Source organism: Falco naumanni, chromosome 1 (assembly GCF_017639655.2).
Source record: "Falco naumanni isolate bFalNau1 chromosome 1, bFalNau1.pat, whole genome shotgun sequence".
Classification (NCBI taxonomy): Eukaryota; Metazoa; Chordata; class Aves; order Falconiformes; family Falconidae; genus Falco; species Falco naumanni.
In genome coordinates this window covers 9,407,000-9,427,447 of record NC_054054.1, presented here as the reverse complement: position 1 = coordinate 9,427,447, position 20,448 = coordinate 9,407,000, and the positions used below count along the sequence as shown (strand labels likewise).

General features: G+C 50.7%; 1 protein-coding gene and 1 long non-coding RNA gene across 4 annotated transcripts in view; one reads left to right on the top strand and one right to left on the bottom strand.

The window, feature by feature from the left end:
• The window catches only part of PCDH10 (protocadherin 10), a 37,729-nt gene extending 31,632 nt beyond the window's left edge, over positions 1–6,097 (bottom strand). The window contains exons 1-2 of one of the 3 annotated variants that reach the window (XM_040617011.1): positions 1,698–6,097; positions 55–113 (exon numbers count right to left, since the gene is read on the bottom strand). In XM_040617011.1, coding sequence (XP_040472945.1) covers positions 55–113; positions 1,698–4,304 — 2,666 coding nt within the window. In that variant the 5' untranslated portion in view covers positions 4,305–6,097. The remainder of the gene's footprint in view (positions 1–54; positions 114–1,697) is intronic. The other 2 variants (XM_040617087.1, XM_040617179.1) reach the window with 2 other exon arrangements.
• A 1,812-nt stretch (positions 6,098–7,909) lies between these two features.
• Positions 7,910–18,402, top strand: LOC121098647. The gene is made up of 3 exons (XR_005831321.1): positions 7,910–8,313; positions 8,888–9,120; positions 17,108–18,402. It is a non-coding gene; the product is annotated as an uncharacterized LOC121098647 (long non-coding RNA).
• Positions 18,403–20,448: the final 2,046 nt, after the last annotated feature.

Below are 20,448 nucleotides of genomic sequence, written 5' to 3'. Positions count from 1 at the left end.
CCATTCAGACCCGCTAAAGCATGCGTTAGGAAAATAAGGTTAAGGAGCTCATACCTGTTTACTCGTCGGGGTCTGTCAACTAGATAACTGAGCTCAGCACGCTGATGTTTTGTCTAGGAAAAAGAAAATATGGGGAAATATTTTAAATCTTGATATTTCTGTAACCAACATCAGAAAATATACCAGAGCAGCTCAGCACATTCACTATAAATGGTAATGTTTAGCTGCAAGTAGGCCTACACAATCTGTTTCTAGGATGTAAGGGGAAAAAAAACCCAGCTCTTACTCTCATTTGCACAGATGGGAAAGCATGAGGGATTTTTTTCCTGAGTTTTTTGGGATGAGATTCTGACACGTTTTCTCACAGTGCACGCTGTTGAGCATCACAAGGACTCCCACAAAAATCAACAGAACTATTTCTAGAGTTGTGTACTACTTAGTCTGGAAAAAAAAAAAACTTATTGTAATCTAGTTTTCAGCCTGTTTTTAATGCCAGTGTATGAAAATAGGGGGAGACAGTACCGTTACTGCACCCTAAGGAATAAAACACATTGAGATACCCCAAAGTCCTTAAAAAGGCAACAGAAGACAGAGTTGTATAGATGTTTTGAGGAAAGGTCAATCACACAAACCAGTATTAAAATTGTGCTGCAAAACCTTACACTTGAGAAAATACCACTCAAGCCACCTTTGCCAGACGGGACAGCACTGAGGTTTCAGTGTTCAGGTGAAAGAGAGGATGTGTTGTTCGCATTAGTGCACAGGCAGAGCGGTACTGAGGGCATGCAGGAGCTAACCCAGCAGAAAACGGTTAGCGGGGGGGTATTAGGGCATGACATATGATTTGATAGAAATGCTCAACACACTAGATACCACCGTATAGGCAACACAGAAAGAGATATATAACAGGAGGAGACGTGAAGTCTCTGCACATAATTTCACAGAAACTCTTTCTGGATGCTTTCCTTTGCAAACTCAGCTTTGGGTTACAGAGTAAAGTCAATTAATAAACCCTAACTCACAAATTAATTAAAGTTCCTGCTAACTGTAGAGATTGACAGAGCCCCAGAGGGGGGTTCCCCCAAAGCCTTCCTTGCACATGCAAAGACTTCAGGAAGAAAAAAGACACAGGTTTAAAATGTTGCTTCAGAAACTCCTGTGATTACACCTCACGTCATTCCATTAGTGCCAGATGCAGCAACCCTGAGAAAAGCTGTAACCCCCCTGCCCCACAGCCGGCCCACTGGCAGCGGCGCAGGGGGATCGCTGCGCCCCGATGCTGCCCGGCCGGGCCAGCCCCGTGCACAGGCACTCCGAGGGGGGGGGGGGGGGGGGCGGGGGGGGAGGGGCGGGACCCGACGGGATGGGATGGGATGGGATGGGATGGGACACTTCTGGCTGCAAGTTTCTGAGCCCGGCCGTGGGGGAGCAGGCGGGGTGCCGCGTGGGGGGAGGGGGGCGCCCCGCACTCCCCTCTCCCTCGCCTGTCTGCGCTGAAGCCCCCTCCCAATACATGAGCGGCCAGCGGGGAGGGAGGCGGCGGACGGGTGACGAACAGGGGAGAGGAGGGCGAGGGGGAAGCCAGGTGCTGGGGGGCAGCCCGCAGCGGGGCACGGCCGCCCAACGCCCCCCCCCCCCCCCCCCCCCCCCGCGGCCCGGCTGGAGGCGGGGGGCGGCGGGGGGCGCCCGGGCCTTACCTCGCTGGACAGAATGCTGCCGTTGGAGATGATGTCGGGCTGCTGGTCGGCGTAGCCGGTGACGATGGCCCCGCAAGGGTTGTGCTCGGCGTCGGTGCTGCGGGAGGGGCTGCAGGGCTTGAGGAACATCAGGTCGGTCTTGGCGGACTCGGGGGTGAGGCAGACCTGGTAGCAGTAGTTCTGGTTGTGGTGATGGGAGCCGAAGCTGCCCGACTCCTCCACCGGCACCTGCGCCGGGTTGCTGGGCACGTTGGAGCTCTGCACCAGCATGATGTCCGACTTGCTGAGCTTCTTCTTGCGGGCCCGCGCCTGGCGGCTGCAGCAGGGGCAGCAGCAGCAGCAGCCCAGGCAGCAGTCGCTGGCCAGGCAGGTGTAGATGTTGAGCTTCTTCTCCTTCTGGCAGCGCACGGCCAGGACGATCATGGCCAGCAGGAAGATGAAGGAGACGGAGCCCAGGGCGATGATGAGGATGAGGGTGAGGTCGAGGGAGGTGTCCCCCCCGGAGCGGCTGGGGCGATGCTCGCCGGAGCCGCCGCCGCCGCCGCCCCCCGCGCCCGCCCCCGCGCCCAGGCCGCCGCCGCCGCCGCCGCCGGGCCGCTCGGCCGCGCCGTCCACCAGCACCACCTGGATGGCGGCGGTGGAGGAGAGCGGCGGCTGCCCGTGGTCGCGCACCTCGATGACCAGCTCGTAGGGGCGCTGCGGGTCGCGCTTGGCCGGCACCCTGCGGGCCGTCCGCAGCTCCCCGGTGCGCCAGTCCATGCGGAAGAGGCTGGCCTCGTTGCCCCGCACGATGCTGTAGGTGAGGCGGGCGTTCTCCCCGTCGTCGGCGTCCACCGCCGCCACCCGGCTCACCAGGTAGCCCGGCTCGGCGCCGCGGGGCAGCGCCTCCCGCGCCGGGGTGCCGTTGCGGCCGGGCAGGGGGCTGACGATGGCGGGGGCGTTGTCGTTCTGGTCCACCACGACGATGTTGACGGTGGCGTTGCCGGCCAGCGGCTGCGGCTCCTCGCCGGCGTCGCGGGCCTCCACCTGGAAGCTGAACTCCTTGAGCTGCTCGTAGTCGAAGGAGCGGAGGGCGTAGAGGAAGCCGTTCTCGGAGTTGATGGAGACGTAGGTGAAGACGGACATGCCCTGGATCTGGCTCTCCAGGATGGAGTAGGCGAGCTGGGCGTTGGCGCCCTGGTCCCGGTCGGTGGCGCTGACGGCGTAGATGTAGGCGCCGGGCACGTTGTTCTCGCTCACGTAGACCTGGTAGACGGGCTGGCTGAAGCGCGGCGCGTTGTCGTTCACGTCGCTCACCCGCACCTGGATGGACTTGCTGGTGCTCAGCGGCGGCTCGCCGCGGTCCCGGGCCACCACGGTGAGGGTGTAGGCGTCGCCGCCCGGCTGCTCGCGGTCCAGCGGCCCCTCGGTGACGATGGTGTAGTAGTTCTTGAAGGAGCTCTTGAGGCGGAAGGGCGCGTCGCCCTGCAGCAGCTCGCACTGCACCTGCCCGTTCTCCTCCGAGTCGCGGTCCGAGACGCTGAAGAGGGCCACCACGGTGCCCGGCGCCGCCGCCTCGCTCACCGCCTCCTTGACGGTGGAGAAGCTGATCTCGGGCGCGTTGTCGTTGGCGTCCAGCACCCGCACCAGCACCTTGCAGTGCGCCGGCACGGCGTTGGGCCCCAGGTCCTTGGCTTGCACGTACACCTGGTACACGCTGCTCTCCTCGTAGTCCAGCTCGCCGCTCACCTCCAGCCGCCCGGTGCGCGGCGCGATGCCGAAGAGCTCCCGGGCGCGGGCGGAGATGTGGCTGCTGAAGGAGTAGATCACCTCGCCGTTCTGCCCCTCGTCGGGGTCGGTGGCGTTGAGCTGCAGCACCAGGGTGCCCGGCGGCGAGTTCTCCGGCAGCGACACGGTGTAGACGGGCTGCTCGAAGGCGGGGACGTTGTCGTTGGAGTCCAGTACCCTGATGGTGAGCAGGGCGGTGCCGGTGCGCTGCTGGGGCTGCCCGCCGTCCACCGCGGTCAGCACGTAGCGGTGCACCGCTTGCTGCTCCCGGTCCAGGGGCTTGTCCAGCACCAGCTCGGCAAAGCGGTTGCCGTCCCCCTGCGTCTGCACGTCCAGGGAGAAGTAGCTGTTGGGGGTGATCTCGTAGGTGCGCAGCGAGTTGGTGCCCACGTCGGGGTCGAAGGCGCTCTCCAGGGGGAAGCGGGTACCCGGCGTGGCGCTCTCCGAGATCTCCACGGTGAGGTCGGGCTCCGGGAAGGAGGGCGGGTTGTCGTTGATGTCCAGCACCTCGATCTCCACCCGGAACAGCTCGAGGGGGTTCTCCAAGAAGACCTCCAGGTGCAGCAGGCAGGAGGGGCTCTGCTTGCAGATCTGCTCCCGGTCGATCTTCTCGTTCACGTAGAGCACCCCGGTTTCCAGGTTGAGCTCCAGGTAAGGGCTACGGGAGTTGGGCGCCGTCTGGAAGCGGCGAGCCGAAAGTTTTGTAATGTCCAAGCCCAGGTCCTCGGCGATATTCCCCACGAACGTGCCATGCTCCTGCTCTTCCTGCACCGTGTAATGGAGCTGGCAAAGGGCCCCCTCCACCATCCAGAGCAAGGCAAAGAGGAATAGCACAATCATCTCCAAACGGGGAAAGAGATCCCCCCTCCCCAACACCTCCTCTTCCAAAAGCCACCACTACCACCACCTCCTACTCCTCCTCCGAAAATACACAGTACAGTGTGTGTGCCTGTGCGTGTCTATCTATGTGTGTGTGTGTGTCTCTGTCTGTGTGTGCGCGCCTGTGTGTGTGTGTCCGCGCCTGCGAGCGTGTAGAGAAAGAGGGATCGGGGGAGGGGGAAGGAAGGGGAGGGGGGGGGGGGGAAGGTTGATTTAGGGGGGGTGCTAGATATTATTTCTTCTGATTCATGTTAGGATTTTTTCTCCCCCATCTCCCTCCTTTTTGTTACAAGTATTATTGTTTCACACGCTGACCAAATGAAGAAGACAGGCGTCCCCGCTTCATCTGTGATCTTCGAAATAAATGGCCAACTAATAATAGCTATTAGCTGGATGTATCTAGAGATACACAGTAGCCCGCTTTTATTTATTCCGAGAGTCTTGGCACTGCACCGCGGCAGCAGCAGTGGCGGCGGAGGCAGCAGCAGCAGCAAATCCCAAGGAGAGGATTTCTATATTTCAAGATTGTCCTCGGTTTGTCTTCCTGGTGGGAGCTGGAGGGGTAGATGCTGCTGGAAAAGCCGGTGGACATGCCCTCTTTAGATGCAAGAAAAAGGCAGAAAACCGCGAAATTAAAAAAAAATAATTACAACCCGCAAAAAGATTTCATAGCAAAAAAAAAAGGCAGAGAACAGCTTTGCTACCCAAAACTTTCATTCCCTGATTTCTCTGGGAATTCCTCTTTTTTATTTAAAGAATTTAGATTTTTCTCTCTTCTAGTAATAGTCTTTCATTTTCTTCTTTTATTGCTATTATTATGTTCATCATCATCACTCTGCTTTTTATGGATGTCCTGATCAGTTTTTTTTCCTCTCTTGCTTCTTTTGCGTCTAGCCCCTCTCTCTCTCTGTCTGTGTCTGTCTCTGCTTGCTGCTGCTGCCGCCGCCGCCGCTCGCCTCCCGTCCCGGCTCGGCTCCGGTCCCGGCCCCAGCCCCGGCTCCTCTGATCTCTGCCGGCAGTTTCTGAGCCGGCAGCGCTCGGCTTTTCTGTTTTTGCGCAGCGCTCGGCTCCTGCCAACCAATCAGCCGTCAGCAACGCCCCCAGGGGCGGTACCCCATTGGCCGCGGCGCGCGTCAAGTAGGTTGCGTCACAGATGGGAGAGCGGGCGAGCGCGCAGGCAAGGCAGGCAGGGCAGGCAAGGCAGGGGAAGGCAGGCAAGGCAAGGCAGACAAGCAAGCAAGCAGGCAGTCAGGCAGGCAGGCAAGTAAGCAAGGCAGAGCGAGCGTGGGCCACGAGCTCCGGAGGAGCTGCAGGGGAATGCCTGCCTGCCTACCTACCTGCCTGCCTGCCTCGCTCCCTGCCTGCCTCCCTGCCCGCCTCAGAGCGCGGCCGCTCCCCCGCCGCAGCCGCTGGGTAGGGAGATCGCTGCTCGTCATCAGCGCGCACACACGGGTAGTTGTAAACAACCTTCTCCTTGGAGAGGGAGTTTCCACCAGCTACTAACTTTCCTACACTAGGCCGGGCGCAGTAGCGCGTTTAGGAAAAAGCATAAACAACGGGAAACTTGAGATCCTCCCCATTCCCCCACGGGCTGCCTTAGATAATTAGTTGGTTTGATGGTGGAGAAAGTGCAACTTTCCGTCATACGTCTGGACAGTGTTTCCAGCCAATTTAAAGTGTGATGAGCCTACGCTAATTTTTGCCGATTCACACTTCGGAATTTCCACTAACATAACGAGAGCGTCCGGTGCGAGGGAACAGGGAAACCGGGCGCGTGTCTTATGTCACCGGCTACTGGGGTCGGCGGCGGCAGGGCACCCCTGGGCCGGGGGGGACAGGTGCAAAGAAGCAGCACAGGCTCACCGCCCCTGATCCGGTTTAAGTGAAACGCTCCGGTACCGGGCGTGAGAGCCGGCCGTCCCCGTGCTCCCGGCGCTGCCAACGCCGGCAGCAGCAGCAGCTCCGGGGCTGCCCGCCCGCACCCCGGGCTGCGAGCCGCCGTTCCCGGCCGCCGCCATCGGGCTGGCGACTGTCCGCAAATGTTAGTGACCCGCGGCGGGTGGCCTCCCCCCTCCCGCAGCAACAGGGCATCCTCTCCTTTTCCCTCCGACAGCGAGAAGACAGCTCTGTGCTAAATAAAGTCGATTCTACCAATAGTGTCTATAGCACGTCAAGCGCTCGACTAACACGTTTGTTGATCGATGCGTTTGGCTGCGAAGCGACGCTGGCGCCGAGGAGAGGGCGCAGCGCCGGGGGTGCGATTCGAGCCGGGTGCTGGCAGATGTGAGCCCCAGCTGTGTCGGTGTCCCGTACTGCCCGCGGGCTCATGGCCACCGAAGACCCACGTCCGTAACTTTACCAAATGAAGAAAGTAAAGATTATTAAATATTTGTCGCTCTTTATTTCACAATGTTGTCGTTTTCGAAGAGCAACACAAAAGCAGCTGCTGCTTTGACCTCATCTTCAATCCGTCAGTAAGCAGTGGCTGCCTGCCATACATTTCAATAAACTATACCCTCAGATGCGTTCTGCGCTGCGGAAACGCAGGGCTCTGCGTCCCAAACTTGCGCGGGCAGCAAAACCGCCTTCGCCTCCGGGCGCGCCCCTGCCCGTCCGCCCCGGGGAAGGGGTCCCCGGGGGCACCGGGCGCCCGGCCGCGGGCAGCTGAGCCCGGGGCACGGCCAAACTCACGCCGCCGCGGCCAAACCGACCTCAGCGTCACGCCGGGGGCCGGTCCCGGCCCGACAGCTCGTCAAAGCACACGCCCCCCACCACCATCCCCGGCGCGAAGCGGGTTAACGGCGCACCCAGCCGCGGGCACCGCCGGCGGATCGATGCGGGCGCGGCCCCCCGCCTCCCCCGGGGCACAGCCGCGCTGCCCCGCCGGCGGCGACGCCTTGCGGGCGGCAGACTCGGCGTCCAACGCGGCGGCCGCTCCGCGCCCGGGGCTGCTGCCGGCCCCCGCGCAGGCGGCGGCGCCCCCCGGGACCGGACCGGTGGGCAGCGGCGGCCCCCGCCCCGCTCCGCCCCGCCCCCCCGCCGGCGGCCGCAATCGCGGGCGGCCGCAATCGCGGGCGGCGGGCGCCCCCCAGCGGCGGCAATGGCGCACTGCGCCCGGGCGGCAGCACCGCCTCCGCCCCGCGGGGAGACCGGGCCCGTCGTCCCCGCGGTGCCCCCCCCCGCCTCCCGGCTCTCACACCCCCGCCCGCCGCCTCCCCTCGCCCACGCAGCCCCTCCGGCCCCCCGCGGGCCGAACGCGCCGCTCGCCGCACCCCTGCCACCGCGCCCACGTCCGCCAGCGGCTGCGCGGCTGCGGCGGCTTTGAGGAGTGGGCTAGCGGCGCCCGGTGCGGCCTCGCCGCGGGACGTGCGGACGCGGGCGGGGGGGGCAGGCGGCAAAGCAGCGACCGTGCCTGTGTGCGAGGGAGTCGCCGGTGCTGCCGGCCGGCGCGGCAGGCAGGGAAATGGCACCCCAGCTCACATTTCGTCCTCCCCAGCAGCCCACCCCCCCCCTCCCGCCCACCTCTCGGCGCTTAGAGCGGATCTAAGCGCAGCCGGCGGGTCGATATCGGTGGGTGTTTTCCAATAAAATGGATTTCGTCAGAAAACCGCCGGCTGCCGCTGCCGGTGGGACGCGGGTGGGGAGCCCGCCGCCTTGCCTGCCACACGCAGCAGCGACCGCGGCATCTCCCCGCGCTGCCACCAACCCGGACGGCACGGTTGGGCCCCCGCTGCCGCGCAGGGCGAGGGGCCGCGCCGTGCCAGCCCGCCCCTAGGGACGCGGCCGCGGCCAGGGATTCACCGTGGCCCGAAGCAGCCCGTCTCTAAACCCCCCGCCGCCGGAGCGCCGGGAACGGCGATCTCTCTGCCTTCGAGGGAAGCGGGCAGCCCGGGCAGGCGGACCCCCAGGCGCCTCGGACGCGGAGGGGGCGGCCCGGGGCCGTGACCGAACGCGCCCCCGGGGCCCGGAGGTAAGGGGGGGCGGGGAGGAGCGGGGGCCGGCGCGGCTCCGCACCGCCGGGGCGGCCTCGGGGCGCTCCCACGCAGCGCGCTTTGTAAGGGCGGCCTGAAGCGGGGGGCTGCCACCAGGCGGGATGTCCGTGCATCCATATGCACACACACGTACCGGCGCGGGGGGAGCAGCCCCGGGGCGGCCAGCGCCGCGGTGCAGCCCACCCCCCCCACCCCCCCTCCCGGCTCCATTTTGCGCGGGGCGCGCAGAGGCGGCGGCCGGTTCCCCCGCAGGCTCCGCGCTGCGCTAAAACCCGAGCAGTGAATTAAAAGCGCCGATGATCTGAGGCAGCCCTCTAATGCAAAATGACAAATTGCACTTAGGCAATACATGAACGAGAAAATGATTTATGGATTTTCACGACGGGCTGAGCAAATGAAGGCGACATGAATTATACATCCTAATGTGCAGTATATCATTTTCTAATAACACTGTTTTAGTTCTAATGCCATACGCTGCTCTCTTCGATAGGGGGTATTGATTAAATAAAAAGTCCGAGGGCTGTCTTTAAACCGGTCGCATATCTTCTGCAGGCACCAGCTGAGGTTTATATATTTACCTTTCGCTAAAGCGAAGGGCCATCATCGGACCCCTGACACCATGGCGTTTAGTTTTCCCCATCTGTCATCATTTAATTTGGCGGTTACTTCGCCAAATGAAGACTAATCTTTCGTATCGCTGCCTCTCGCTCCGTGCTGCCATTTAGAAATGTAAATAGATGACATCGGGTCTGTAAATCCGCTGTGCTGACGGGGATGGCACCTGGGTAAGTCAAACCTTTCCTCCCTGCCAAAAACCCGCATGCGCCTCTTCGGCACCCCGAGCACAGAGGGGCATTTTCTGGCAAAGGAGAACACACGGTAAATAATACTCCTGCTCAGCCAGAACTTTCCTAGCATCTCCGTTTACCGAATCTCACGGATTATCTTAAAGATAAAAAAAACCCTTTGCGTTTAACTCACACGTGCCGTGAGTGTGTGCGAATCCACACACAAAAAGCTGAGCAGGCCTGCGCAAGGGGAGGGAGAGCTGTCAGATGGGTTGGGGGCTTTGCCCCAGATCCAGCCTGGAACGTGCCCCAAGGCCAGGACTTCCCCTCTCCCCCAGCCAGGGCCTTTTGCCCTTCATCACAGAGTAGCGATGAAGTCATGGTGACATAATGAACATCCCCAGTTATTTTCAGTGGTTCCTGGTCTGAAACACCACTTGACATTAAGAAGGACAAACAAGTCCTGGCCCTCCATAAGAAAGTATAAGAGACTGGGAAGACAGAGGCAAAGGATTGACACATTCATTTTGGAGGTGGGGAGTGTCAAATCGATAACTTTTTGGGGAAGGTGAGGGAATGCTTCATTTCTCATTACCCAGGTGCAGTGTTTCCATTGTTCAGACACAAAAGGAGTCACACAAGTAAGGAGATGCCCAAATGCCGTGTTTTGAATTAAACAGTCGCTTCCCTAACCTGAACAATCATAGCTTTGGGCGTAGGCAGCTGATCTCCATTGTTTAGTTGAGTCACCAGAATGATCTGTTCCTATTTTAGGTATTGGTCTTAGTTTTAAGGCTGAGGAACATTGTGCCCTCTTTACTGTCTGGATGTTAAGAACACATTGAGAATTGGACTTCCTTTCCCACCCCCTCCCCTGAATCTCCTAGGTTGTCATTACTTGGTTTAATTTTCATTGTCTAGGTTTAAAAAAAAACACCCCAAACACAAACCAACAAAACCCACCCAGGTTCTCCTCCGAGCGAATTAATAACAGCTCTTAGTGCAGGAAAGATTACTGGAATCAATGATGTGATTAGGATTGTAAATAAGAAGTAAAAGATGTCACCATTAGAAAAAGCCTGCTTTGCTAACAGGAAGATGTGTATGTTTTACTGATAGGGCCATAGGATGAAAATCCTGCTTCAAACAGAGGTCGATACAGAACAATTTCAGAAATTAACTAAGGGGCCTGATTAAGGTTATTTTTGTCAGAGGGAAAGGTTCACTGCCACCACTCCCTCAATGGATTTCTCTCTTAATTGCCAATGAGGAGACAAAACAGGAAGGCTAGACAATTTGGCTAATCAATAATAAAAAAAAAAAAGCCTGCCTGGAAAAAAAAAAAGAAAAAAAAAAGCATGTTTGCCTGAGGAGCACTCCTAGGGTCAGATCGATGTAGCAGCCACCAAAGTTCTTGCAGAGGTCACCAGTGATTAAGACATTTTCTGATGGCTTTTAAACAACGCTGGAGCCAAGCATCTGCTGCGAGGTTGCTAATGTAAGCAGAACTGGAGATACGATGTTAATCATCATTCTCATGCTTATGGGAGTATTCCTGGTGATAAAAACAACTTGTTGTATTTATGACCTTAGACAGCTGTTTTAATAAATGAAGATAAAGTATTACTTCATTACATGCTCTGTACTGCACTAGTGATCGGGTATGATGGAGCCTCTCCAGAAGGTGCTGGGAGTCTTTCTGAATAAGAATTGCAGTGGATGCGCTACAGTCCAGAACAGAATTACATCTGCATTCTACAGGGGTTTCTTGAAGCCAGCTTCTGCCTCCTTTTCCTTGCCTCCAGACATTCATACAAGTTTCAGGGAGACCACTCAACACAGCAAGAGGCTGTTCAGTGTGGAACAGCAGATTGGTGCAGACGCTGCTATTGCCCCACCTTGTCCGGCTTTCAGAGTCTATCACAATGTTTAGTGCAAAAAAACCCACAAACAACCACCCCCAAAACAACCGAGCCTGTTTTGATGACCTGTGTTTTTAGGTGATTCAAGTCCGCACTGAAATAAATATAACTCTTATTTTTCACAGTTAAGCTCTCAACCCTTTCTACAGCATCCAGATCAGACCAGCCAAGGTCCTGGTCACTTCAAAACTCTTATCTGCATGCATGGCTTTACTAACCAACGTGCATTGAACCTGATTCCTATAAGCTCGCCTCATGTCCCATTATTTTTATCTATTAATTAGTGGTAAATATAACAATCTTGAACTTTGGGCTTACTGTGGTGCTGCAGATACATTATAAACCATCAAAAATACTTTATATGAGGTGACCAGTCAAAGATACACATTCCTTTTAATTTGCTTACTTGCAGATGAGAGATGACATCTGTATCCAACTTAACTTCACAGAAGATGTTGCTTGACAATATACTTTTCAAGAAGGCAAATTACTTATCACCTAACTAGACCTTTCAGACACTTACTTCATTGATAGAAAGCTGATATTGCATCAGCTGAGAAGCAAAATGTTATCACATTTATGAAGACAGGCATCAAGCCACTATTTTCTGTGTAAATTTCTTTTTTCATGATGTAGCTCAATCAGCTGCACCTATTTCTTTGAGCTTCATTGAAATACAGTTGACCTGTATCTGAATTTAACAAATACTGCTAAGCTTGAATGATTACTAGAGCAAATGAGGACAAAACTGCAGTGGAAAACTCCAGTTGCTTGAGTCTCTGTAAGCTTCTTATTATACACTCAAAGCAATAGGTAGATGTACTTACTCATGATAAAGAAAATTGCTCTGTTGATTTTCTTTTCAACAGCAAGTTCAAGCCTTAAAGTAAAGCATAGCTTGTTTTGAGGTTCAGCTTGAAAGCAGTAGTTGAAATATAAAACTTTTATTCTTATCCATATAATAGCATATGTGTAGTGCTTGGCAAAACAAACACCCCCCCCCCCCCCCCCCCCCCCCCCCCCGATTGTTTGCCCAGAATAATTTGCATTCTTGGGCCTCATTGTTCCATGTATATATGATCTCCAGCATAATTGTATCATCTCAGTCATCATACCATCTACTCAGCAGATAACAATAGTACCTACTAGGAAGTGAAAGGAGAAAGATGGGAAGAATGGTGTTACAGTTACATAGTCACTTAGCAAAAGAGTGCACATCTGTAGTTTTATACGTATTCCAGGTGGAGTTACTTTCGCTATCAATAGTTAAGAATGCATTTTTCTCTTCGAGTCTTCACACAAGACCCTGTTCTCAGGTGCTCACTCTTTCTCCTCAAATTGCATCTGGCTTGTGTCAGCTTCTCCATAGTGTTACCCACCTCAACTGGAGTATTAAGGAAGTTCCAGCTGGAAAGCAGCTTAGTCATTTATGAGGCAATAATCAAGGATATTTTTTTTATTTATTTATTTTTTTGCCTACACTAAAAATATTGCTACATTCAATTCACAAATTTTACCACCTCCACATTTTGGAAGAATGACTTTAACAGATGGAGGTCTCAGGAGTGCTTTTTGCCATTCTCAGGAATAACACACCAAAGTGGTAAGTCCTTGGAAAGCCTCAGCTTACACACTCTCAGAAGTCTGCAAGTTGGTCTTTGAAAAATCTGTACCAGACATCTCCTCTCACAGCTCCTGCTTAGTGGCTGGACTGCATGACAGAAACTGTGCAAGTTCATATATTCCATGCCATTGCTGTCTCAGAATAATTATTACCAAGGGTTTTGCAGGCTCCTCCATAGAGCTGGTTATAGATTTGAAACCTGTGTACGCTTATCCATACACTTACTACTCCCACTGGTGGTAGGGAAGCAGGAAAAAGTAGAAAAAGAAAAGCATACACATAGAACGCCACATAGAATAGCAGAAAAAGGAGGTCCCGAGTACTGAAGTATAGAGAAATCACTATAAAAGTGTAAGTGTATCAAAACAAATGGTAAGAGAGAAAAATTAAAAAAGCATTTAGACTTAAATGCAAAAGCAAGCAGACCATAACCACAAAGCTAAATACCCTACCAGGCTTTTCAGCATCTTCTTAAGTTCCTGCAGCCTAACAAGAACAAAAGAGCTGTTTAAGTTCCCCTTCCCCTTTTATCAGGAGGCTTTACATATGTATGTGGAAAAGCTCACAACTGCTAGCTATTACTTAATTAGCTGAAGTAGGAGTAGTCTCTGCTATGGATCTCAGTGGTCCACACTGTATTCATTATGCAAGTCGGGGCCTGGTGTTGCTACAATTACATTTTTTCAATTAAGAAATCAAACCAAAAGATTGTCTCTCTCACCAGAAGTCCGTGCTAAACCGGGGATCTCTGGGGGCGGCGCTGGCTGCGCAGCCACTGCCTCACGCAGCTGCAAGGTTGCTCTGATCAGCAGGATCTTGCAGCTACGGGGGACAGGGATGATACTCCTCACTCAGCAAAATGTTGGAAAAATTCTTAATGAAGTATGCAAGCTGCAAAACCAGACTTAAGAAATGTTTGATTTCAAAGTTACGACATTGCTTCTGATGAGCCTGTGTGCTGTGGTGATCTGTTACTGGAAGATCCCTCTCTGCCGCCCATCCGCCCTGCAATTTGTTCATTGGGACGAGGGACTGAAACAGTACCAGATTTTTGTTCTGGGACATGATCTTTTCCAAGAAAGCTTTTGTTGAGTGAGCAGTGCACACAATGAGCAGTGCTGCTGATGTTGAATCAGAGCTGGTTAGTACCTGCAGGACTTTGGCTTCTGTTACAGTATCCCATGATGAGGAAGGAAAAGATCTTGTAGTCAAATAAGTTGAATGTTGTATGCTGTTCTGTGTTTGCGTGTGTAACATGTAACATCTTCATTTTAAGAGGGGCTGCAACAGTATTGCTGAATGTCTTTTGACGTGAATGGATGAATATTTGCGAAGCACTTGGGCATGGTAAGAAGAGCTCTGGAGGTGATTACAGTTTTATGGAGGGCTGGCACGATGTGCCCTAAAGAAGTCTGCAGCCACATGTGACTGTCTCCTAACATGCCCACAGCAAGCTGCTGAATCACACCTGCTTCCTTTAATACTGGCATTTTCTCATTTTGCAGGCTTTACTATGCAAATCTTTTTGAAGTAACACATGCATATACAATCACATACATATGCTTATATGTAATTACACGAACCTTGATGTTAAGCTTGGAAAGAAATGACAGTGCTGCAAGATGTGCGTGTAGGGGGAGAGGGGAATGCAGCTGCAATCGACTTCAGTGGGAGCAATGGCCAATACAAAACCGATCCTGTCTGTAACGAGAGGCGACGTCTTTTAATTCAACGCGCTTCCAAGCTCTCAGGAGAGGCCGATCAATTGCGCCACTCAAGACAGCAAAACGTTGCCCCCATGACTGACAGGGTCACCCCACCGTGGTGGAGCTCAGCACAGCAGCTGGACGGCCGCGGTGGCTGCTCCTCCCAGCTGCCAAGTACCAGTGCAGGGCATCCTTCCCCCGGCAGCAGCCTTTCTGCACCCCTGCTGTGCTGCGAGCTGCAGCAGCTGCTGCTTTGAAGGGATGGTCCGGCAAATCCTGCAGCTGTGGGAGGCAGCAGCTGGATTAAAAAAAGCAGCGTAATGCCCGCGCTAAAAGAGGAGCTGTGCTTATTACAAATAAAAGTAGTGATGCAGCTTACTGTTGTGTTGTCGTTTGCATTGCTGTGTGGTCACGAGAGGAGCGTCTGTCTTCAGAAAGCAAAGAGCTGACTTGAAGAAGTAATCAGTCTAGTGGAGAAAAATATAACACGGCTGCTGTGATAACTCTCTGTGAGCTAAGCATGGAAGTAAAGAGATTTGCAGGAAAAGGAGGGAAAAGGAAGACAAGACAGGAAGGACTCAAGTTGTGGGAAGTGTAAAATGGAAAAGCGAGCCATGTAATGTGATTTAGGGTAGAGTGGGAAGATGATAGAAATCTTGCAGGAAGGCTTGGATTTTCTCAGCTTTGAAAAGCATTAGAGAGTTTGCTAGCTTTCAGTGATTCTCATTGATTTCTCTGTAATTGGAGAAACCTTGGTGAAAGGGGTTTGTGTCTTCCTTGTAAACGGCAGTGTCAAGAGCAGAGTGGGAATATTTTGGAACAACTTATCGCTGTTCCTGGTTGTGGTCTTCTGTTGGCTTTAGTTGGGAAAGCCTTTTCTGCAAGAATGTGATAGAAAGTTGTCTGCAGCTCTCCCATCCTGCATGTACTGTTGAGAGTAGGGATCCATGGAATGCTTGCGCCCCCAGTTTCCACCACTCTGTAGTTTCTAAGAATCCAGAGGTGACCAGGAAGCTAGTTTATAATGTTCAGTTTGCTGGAAAGGAAGGATTTATACTTTTGACCCTTTGCCATATTTTGCTCAGCATGGAAAGAAACAAAAGCACAATTTTGAAGAAACAGCCTTTAAGGCATTGCCAAAGTGCCAATGAATAGCTTCAGAAGTGCCGTGTTCTTATTGCAAGCAAAGATAGAAAAGCCAAAGGATATTTGTATACATTGATTTTGCAATGTAACTATAGGCTTACAGGGCAGCATTGAAGAATATTAACTGAAAATCCTTGACCAGAATTCAGAAAATTACAGCATCATCATAAATCCTTTATCTACGGAACACTATATATAAACCTGTAAATTGTAGTGCTCCTTTTTAGAATTTTCACTAGGTAATAAATAACCACCTTGTGTTGTGGTCTCTGTGGGAAGAGGGAGGGTAATACCTGATTGGTATTGTAATCTGAGAAATCACAAAAAATGGGACTAGAAAAATTACTTGTATCTAGCTGTATTTTTTTCCTGCCACAATGAGCTTTCTGGGTAATAATTTGGTTCTGAAAATTTCTAGAAGTGATTGCTGTAATAAAACAGTTTCCAGAGCTTATGTGCTTTTAGGGAATGGCAAAAATTGCCATTTGATACAGTACCAAAGTTAGAAGACAGGATTGTGCTCTTGCTTTGCTAGTGGTGGTGATCTGGAGGAACTGCTTTACTTTTCTGTGCCTCAGTCTTCACATATGTATAATGGGCATAATATTATTTCTCCCTTATGAAAAAAACGAATTAGGTCCATGATTAAGAAGGTCCTGTACAGGAATTGGATTTCATTACTGTGTGTGAGTCTGATCTGAGAAGGATTTTCTGTAAGCCTGCCTACTGAAGTGAGGCAGGAGTAGAAATGTCTGCTTTGGATATCTTAACAGCAGAATTCCAGGAACTTTTTGTGGGAACTTGGTGTGGTATGGCAATATGAAAAATGCAGTGTTAGAGCTTTCAGTGCTGCATCAAAAAATGCTATGGCCATGGCCAAAATACAGTCTGATGTAAACACATTTGGCTTATTCAAACGTCTTCAGAATATACAGTTAATTTTGTAGTGGCAAGGTTTACTGCTTTTTCCCTGTATGCTGGATCATAGGTAACATCTGTCTTGACTTGGAAGAAGTTGGTAGATGTTCCATGTTGCTTGATTTGTCTAATCTGCTAGGACTGTGATTGTCTGATGAACTTGAACCTGCTCCAGCTTGTTATTGCCGGCTGAACAGACAGCATGTTCTATCTGCTAGAAGAGAGAGATCTACCTGCTCATGTATAGAAGATGCTAATCGTATATTACTGACCTTAAAAGCCTAGCATAAATTTATGAAAATACCTGTAAAATTAGAATAGAGGTTTCCTCAGTGCCATCTGGTTGCCAAATGAGGCATTAGGCAATAATAGCGTTCAGTCTGTGAGAGTGGTAGAAAAAAATTTACAAAGTGGTTTAACCTTTCTGGATATAAGAGCATCATAACTTGGCATCTGTTCTAGTCCCACTTAAATCACTGAAATTTTTGATACAGTTTTGTTTACCTGGGATAAGATGACATCCCGGTTATAGACACGGCTTCATTTGTCCTACAAATCTGTGTGTGTTTGCCAGCCACTGGACAGCCATTCTTCGATCATGTGGGGGTTTTGTTCATTTGTTTTTGATTGTTTGGTTTTCTTTGTTGTTTTCTTTTTTTCTCTTACAGGAGCGATAGAAACGTATTTTCCCTGGCACTCACTGTGAACAGTAGAAGTCTTGCCTGAAATGAGGAATGGTCAGTATCCAACCAGTGTAAGTTTTAGTTAAAATGTTTTGGAGTCACATTCCTTATTTTTATCATTTGATGCTATATTCATTTTTTGGCCTTGCTCTACAATATATATATACATGTACACACACATCTACATACAAGTGGAAGTAAAATTGTAGGTTACAGAAGTCTGACCTTGCATTTAATAAACATGTGAAATTGTGAAGAAAAGCCCGTAGGTAGCTGGGATGTGAAAGAAATGGAGAACCAGGACCCTGGAACCGGCAATGCAGAGAGCATTTTCTAGAAAGAAAAAGTATGTCCCACTGTCCCTCCAGTTTCTGGCAAATAATTTTTCATTCAGCATCAAACTGAGAGATAAAATAGTAATTATTCTTGCTGTAAGTAATGATACATGTCAGAATAGGGAACCAAACTTCTGTGCCTTGTTGCTTTTCCTTTCACTTCCTCAGACCAAATGAATTGTATTATACTGGGGAGCAAAATGCTGCAAGTTTCCATTTTAAAAATTATGGAAAGTAAAGTAAATAGAAAGAAAGCACATGTTCCTTTTTGTTGTATTTTTATGGAGGTTATAACTAGGGTTGTTTTCTTACAGCTTTAAGTTGAGTTGTTATGAGCAGTTACTCTTATGGAGTCGGTATGGATCAGATCCAAAGTTGTTCAAGCAAATAAGGAGATTTCCAGCAAATTCAGTGTCCTTTTGATCGGGCCCTTAATCTTCTAGAAAATGGTGAGCTTAATGGGACTGTTGTGTACGTGGTGCTGATGGTGTATGGAGCTCACTTTTGTGCCTAAATGAGAAGAAGATGGAGATTTACTAACTGGTTGTCTGTAAGTATTGTTTTACTTCATTGTCATTCTATTCCCTTTCCAGCTGTTTTTGTATATAAAAAAGTTCAAGTAAATCCTCTTTAAAAGGTCTGCTTTTGTGTTAAGGTACTTAAAGTTTAATGTCTGTGTGTCAGAGAGCTTTTATGAAAGAAGATTTGTCCAGGCATATCCTGTAATAAACATCTGGAAACTGCAGGGGTTGGCTAATGGTGCCTATATAGCAAGAATACAGTTTAACTAGCTGGCTTTACATGAGGATTAATTTCCTCCCTTGTTTTTGTATTTGGTTTTGGTGGGTTTCTTTTTTTTTTTTTTTTTTTTTTTTTTTTTTTTTAATCTTCTCAATTCACTTGTTTATTTTGTAATCTGAATATTTATGTCCTATCATGGTTAAATGGTCTTAAATAGTCTTCTGGTTTGCAGGTAGCGCAAAACTCCTCATCCTGGATTGGCACAGGGAGGGCTGTATCAGAGCAAATTACATCTCTGCGTGGTATTCACTGATTAAGTGTTTGAAGAGCAAAGGTGCTCGTCTTTAAAGACAACTTCCTTTAGTACAAAATATATAGGAAAATGAGCATTTCTAGATTAGTCAAAAGCAAGAGCTGCCACAGAGGTAATAGGCATCATTTGTATGTGGGCCAAAAATTTAATTAGGATTAAGCAAGACAGAAAACTAGAGCTTCAGCCTATCTGATATAAACCAGAAGTGAAGGCTCTTAAACAATTTGGGGTGTGGAGGGAATTTAAGATTTTTACATAATGGAAACAAAAAGACAATGAATAGTTGCAGTAGTAGTAATGGAGAAGAGCAGGAATTGCAGAAAACATCATAAAAGAATAAGGAAATAAAATATATGTTTGCAAAGGCCCCAGAGGGAAAATTAGGTAAGGAAAGTTCTAGCAAGTAGGAGGTAGAATATGAAGTGGTAATCCGTCCGCTACATTTATAGTCCTGTGAACGGACAAGCAAACCCAAATCCTTACATCGGATGTGATGGTGCTGAAGGGTAACGGGCTGTAATGACAAGAGGCGCTGTCAAAGTGCTCGAATGACAATAGGTTTTAGAAAACAATTTTAAGTGTATGACTTAATCGGTAATTCTTGGAGAATTATTATCACTGACAGTCCAGGAACAGATTAATTGAGTGGATGTGCAGAAATAAAGTTATCATCTCCCAGATTTAGCTGCACTTACCTAAAGTACAGCTTGACTCTTACAGATGAAATGGAGCTGGGTCAGTCAGGGTGGAAATCAGTCGAGTGAGTCAGCCCTTGGGCAGAAGCGCCAGCCTAGATTCAGTCTGTTGAGCAATGGGAATGGCATTTTCGTGTGCCACCGGTGCTTGCTGGGGCAACACCAAGAAGGGCTTCCCAAGAGCGCTGCACTGCCAGCAGTACAGCGGGGATGATGCTGACTGAGGACCTGGAGGAAGCTGGCTCACCTCAGGACCTCATTTGTCCCTCAGAGCAACTCCTCTGTGATGATTCCCCACGGGGTTTCCAGCAAAAGGAAGATTTTAATTACTTTGAGGAAGAATGAGAAAAATAAAGATGTAAATGAGAAATGGACGTGGTTACAGATGCTTGCAGGTATTCGCTGTCAGTCCCTTTGTTCAAAACGTCCCCAGCCCCGGTTGTTTCTGAAGGAGGAAAAAAAATTGCTTCTGAGAGATTTAAAAGTAATTTTGTTCTCATTTATGTGGGAAGATAAATTGTGATACTTATGAAATTATTTCATTTTAATTGTGGATTTTAAAAGATGTTTAGTATTCAAGGATGGTCTAGCTTTAGTCCTAGAAAGTTTATCATGTTGCTCTGTGTATTTCACCTGTGGATCCAATCTTGAAAAAAGCAGATTACGAAGCTGCAAAGTCTCATCGCATTTCTCCGCTGTGTTACCTCATTTTCTTCTGAAGAGGCCTGCCTTAAGAGGCCACACTTTCTAAGCCTGTAGACTGTCTTGTATCTCAAACTGCTAATAAATGCCAACTCGTATTAATTATGGTGTTGGTGTGTGGTTCACATTAAGAACAGCAGGATTACTTTTAAAAGTGGAGGGGCTGCGGTCTGTTGCAACAGTATGACCATGTAGCGGGTCTTCCCAAGTAGAGGCCAGCCATCAATAAACCTTCTCAGACCAGAACTGTGCAGACTTGTGCATTTTTAGGTTAACCAGTGCTTGCATGGTCCTTCTCCTTCCATCATCATTTTGACAGAGAAGAATGCACTTGCCATGTGCAGGGAACATCTAAGTCTGGGTTGTGTCCACGTGGGCTCATGCTTTTCTGTGCATCCTGAGTCCGTAGTGGGAGAAGACTGCAGGAGACGCGGGCTCTGCCCTTCTCCCTTTCACCCAGTGTAATTCGGATGGGATTATCGGAATGCTTGGGTGAGTTCATTACCCTGAGCACGTGGGGAGCTGTGATCCCTTGTGTGT